This window comes from Pyrgilauda ruficollis, unplaced genomic scaffold, assembly GCF_017590135.1.
Source record: "Pyrgilauda ruficollis isolate IOZ18807 unplaced genomic scaffold, ASM1759013v1 scaffold432, whole genome shotgun sequence".
NCBI classification, from domain to species: domain Eukaryota; kingdom Metazoa; phylum Chordata; class Aves; order Passeriformes; family Passeridae; genus Pyrgilauda; species Pyrgilauda ruficollis.
Window position 1 is genome coordinate 1 of NW_024525846.1, and position 3,306 is coordinate 3,306.

At 52.7% G+C, this 3,306-nt stretch overlaps 1 protein-coding gene across 1 annotated transcript; it reads right to left on the reverse strand.

Moving 5' to 3' along the window:
* Nucleotides 1-2,958: 2,958 nt before the first annotated feature.
* Nucleotides 2,959-3,279, reverse strand: LOC121359326 (feather keratin 1-like). Its single transcript, XM_041478213.1, has one exon. The coding sequence runs from the start codon at nt 3,262-3,264 to the stop codon at nt 2,959-2,961; it is 306 nt and encodes a 101-aa protein (XP_041334147.1). The 5' UTR covers nt 3,265-3,279.
* Between the last annotated feature and the right edge of the window lie 27 nt (nt 3,280-3,306).

Genomic DNA, 3,306 nt, shown 5'->3' on the forward strand with positions numbered 1-3,306 from the left:
TGGGTTCTGAGTTTCTCTGCCTCTTTGCATCAGAATGGAATTTCTGTAACGAGTTCAGTGGCTAACTTGTACTTTCTTACCACGCTTTTTCATTGTCTCTCATTCAGCTCTTCACTGCAGTGGAAGTACCAAGCAGTGAATGTGTTGCTGAAAGGTTCCAGCTTCCCATCGGGTGCCAGGCAAACCCTTCCTAACAGTACTGTGCCACTCTATCAGTTACTCAAAGTTCCATTAAAAACTCCCCCTGAACCCCTCCCATGATGGGATATGCCATTTTCTATTTCCCACCACATCATTAATTCCTTCCTGATGTCCCAGCTACATCTACCCTATTTCAGTTTAAAAGTGTAGCTCCTTGTGCAGTCACTGCAGGCCTTGATATAATGTCTCTCTCCAACTTCCTTATCCCTCCCCTTTACACATTGAAATGCTGCAATAAGGTCTCCCCAGAGCCTGCTCTTCTCCTGCATGAAGAGACTCAAGTGCCTCAGCCTTTCTCCATGGTAGGGGCAATACATCCTTGCGATCATTTCTGCAGCCCTTGTCTGGGCAGCTCTAGCAGGTCCATGGCTGCTTTGAATTGAGGACTCCTGACTGGACTCAGTGTTCCAGGCGGGGTCTAACGAGAGCTGACCTGCTGGCTGTATTTCTGTTTGTGCAGACCAAGACACGTCTGAATTTCTGGATGTCAAGAGTACATTTCTGGCTCATGTCCAATTTTTTTACCTCCATGGTTTCTGGTTCCTTCTCTGCAGGGCTGTCTAAACTATTTCTCTTCCAGTGCTGGCCTTGTTGAAGTTCCTGAGTTTCACATGGGACCATTCTCAAATCTGCCAAGAATCCATCTGAATTGAAACACTTTCCTCAAGCCTCAGCTTGGTGTCATTCACAAACTTGTTGAGTGTCCACTCAGTCCCCCTATCTATGTCATTGGTGAACATATTAACAAATATTGGTCCCTGTATTGATCCCTGATGGACACCACTCATCACTGGTTTCTACTTGGACATTGAGCCTGTGAGTATAAATCCTTGGAAGCTCCCAAAATTCTCCTGAGACTGTAACTTGCAGGTGAGGAAGGAAGGCATGACTCCCCAGCTGATCCCCTGGCCATCTGATCCAGCATTGCCCAAACCTCCCTCCTGGCCTTGGTGCTCACTGTGCAGGACAAATGACCTCAACTGACCAAAGGACTGTTCCAGGTCATGTAGAATCATAGAATCACTTAGGTATGACAAGACCTTTAAGATGAAGGGGTCCAACCATTAACCCAGCTCTTCTAAGCTCAACACTAAACCATGTCCCCAAGTGTCACAACTAGATGTCTTTTAAATCTCTCCAGGGATGGTGATTCCACCAAAACACTGGGCACATATAATATCATGCTTAGAAATAAATCTGTGGACAGTCTTCCCAGAGTAGTCATTCTTCGGACACTGCCTGAGCATTGGTCTGCTTCTGCCTCATGATTGCCTTGGAACCACTGGGTTTTCTCTTTTTTTTTCTCCCATTCCTTCATAGAATGTCCTGATGTTGACAGCAGGGTATGTCACTCGCTTGCTTTTCCAATTCTCCCCCTTGGCACTGGGTCAGCAAATCATGAGAACCACTGCCCAGTGCTTAGTGCTGCTCATAACACCACACAGACCCACAGACAGTGCTTGTCCTCTTGAACCTGCTCCTTCCTTGTCCCTGCCCAAGGCTTCCTAGGAAAGTTTTTGGTGAGATGGTGGCAGGAAAAGACATTGGGAAGGAAGAGAGGCAGCAGGTGTGGGCTGAGTGACTCAAAGGGCTGTCCAGAGGCAGCTGAGAAAGGGCTGAACTGCTGCAGGACAGGGAGACACACATATCCCCAGAGCCCTGAAGGACAGCTGACTTGGGACCTATCAGCCCTGTCTCCCCACACCTCCCTTAGCCCCTGGCAAGCAGCAGCACCAAAGCAGGGCCAGGGAAAGGGGCTTTTGGAGTCACCACATCAGAGCAGGGGTGACCGCCCTGCCTGTGCCTTGGCACCCAGGGCTGTCAGCAGCGTCCTGGGCTGTGTGAGCAGGGGTGGAAGCAGGAGATGGGGGGAGCAACAATGCTGCTCTGCTCAGCACTCACCTGCTGACAACCCCTGTGTTGGGCACAGGCTGAAATGCAAGGACCCCTTGGAGCTAGTGGAGTGAGTTTGGTATAAGGTGGCCAAAATGGTGAGGAGGTTAAAGCACTTGACTTAGGCACAGGGATTGCTGGGTGTGGAAAGCAGGATGGTTTGGTCACAGAGAAAATCATCCTTATAGCAGACAGGGTCAGTGAAGAGGATAAGTTCATTCTACCAGCTCCAGACATATCAAGAAGGATAGAAAGAAGCAAGACCATGATAAAGTAGATTTAACTCTCCTGTCTTAAAAGGCACTCAAACAACTTCTCCTAAATCCACCACACAGAACCATCCCTGGGCAACACCTCCCTCCCTGGGAATCCTGGGAGAGCAACAAGTGGGAAATGTCACACAGAACCATCCCTGAGCAACACCTCCCTCCCTGGGAATCCTGGGAGAATTTAATGAGTCAAAAGATGAGAACAAGGTCACTGTGAGTGGCGGCCTCAGTGCAGAGAGCAGCAGGGTCAGCTCAGAATCTCCATCACATGGCTGTGGCAGAGATGCCAGCAGGTGTCCACCTGCATGATCCAGAGAGGGAGCGGGGCCAGCAGGTGCTCCCCAGGATGGCTGTGTGGGGATCACAGCCCCGGGGAGCACAAGGGAGCAAGGACACAGGAGGGAAAGGAGAGAGTGTCAGGGGACAGAGGCAGGGATGGGCTGTGCTTCCCAAGAGGCCAGGCTGGCCCTGTCCCTGTGCAAGGGCTGCTGGGCTTGCTCAGCCCCTCAGGAAGGAAGGAGCCGATGCTGCGTGCCCAGGGCGGTTCCATCCTGGGAGTCCCTGGGTTCCTTCGCCAGGGCCAGCGCCAGCAGCTTCAGCAGGGGAGGCCCCTGGTGCCACAGAGGCCACTGCCCAGGCCAGAGAGGCCAAAGCCCCCAGAGCTGATGGGCACTCCCTGAGAGCTGAGGATGCTGCCAACAGCAGCAGAGGTGGAGGATCCCACGGCGGTGTTCTGTGGGAAGGAGCTGAGGATGGGCCCGGGCAGGGTCACCACCACGGGCGAGGGCTGGATGAAGACATGGGAGTCCTGGCACTGCCTGACACAGGGCTCATTGCAGCTGTTGGCCAGCGGGGTGGGGCCGCAGGGCTGGCAGGGCCGGCACGGGCTGTAGCAGGACATGGCTGGGGGCTGCAGATGCACCTGAGAGACAGGGAAGGGGGA

Bases quoted from the DNA above. Each gene is read 5' to 3' on its own strand.
- LOC121359326 (XM_041478213.1), bottom strand. From the start codon at position 3,264: ATGTCCTGCTACAGCCCGTGCCGGCCCTGCCAGCCCTGCGGCCCCACC.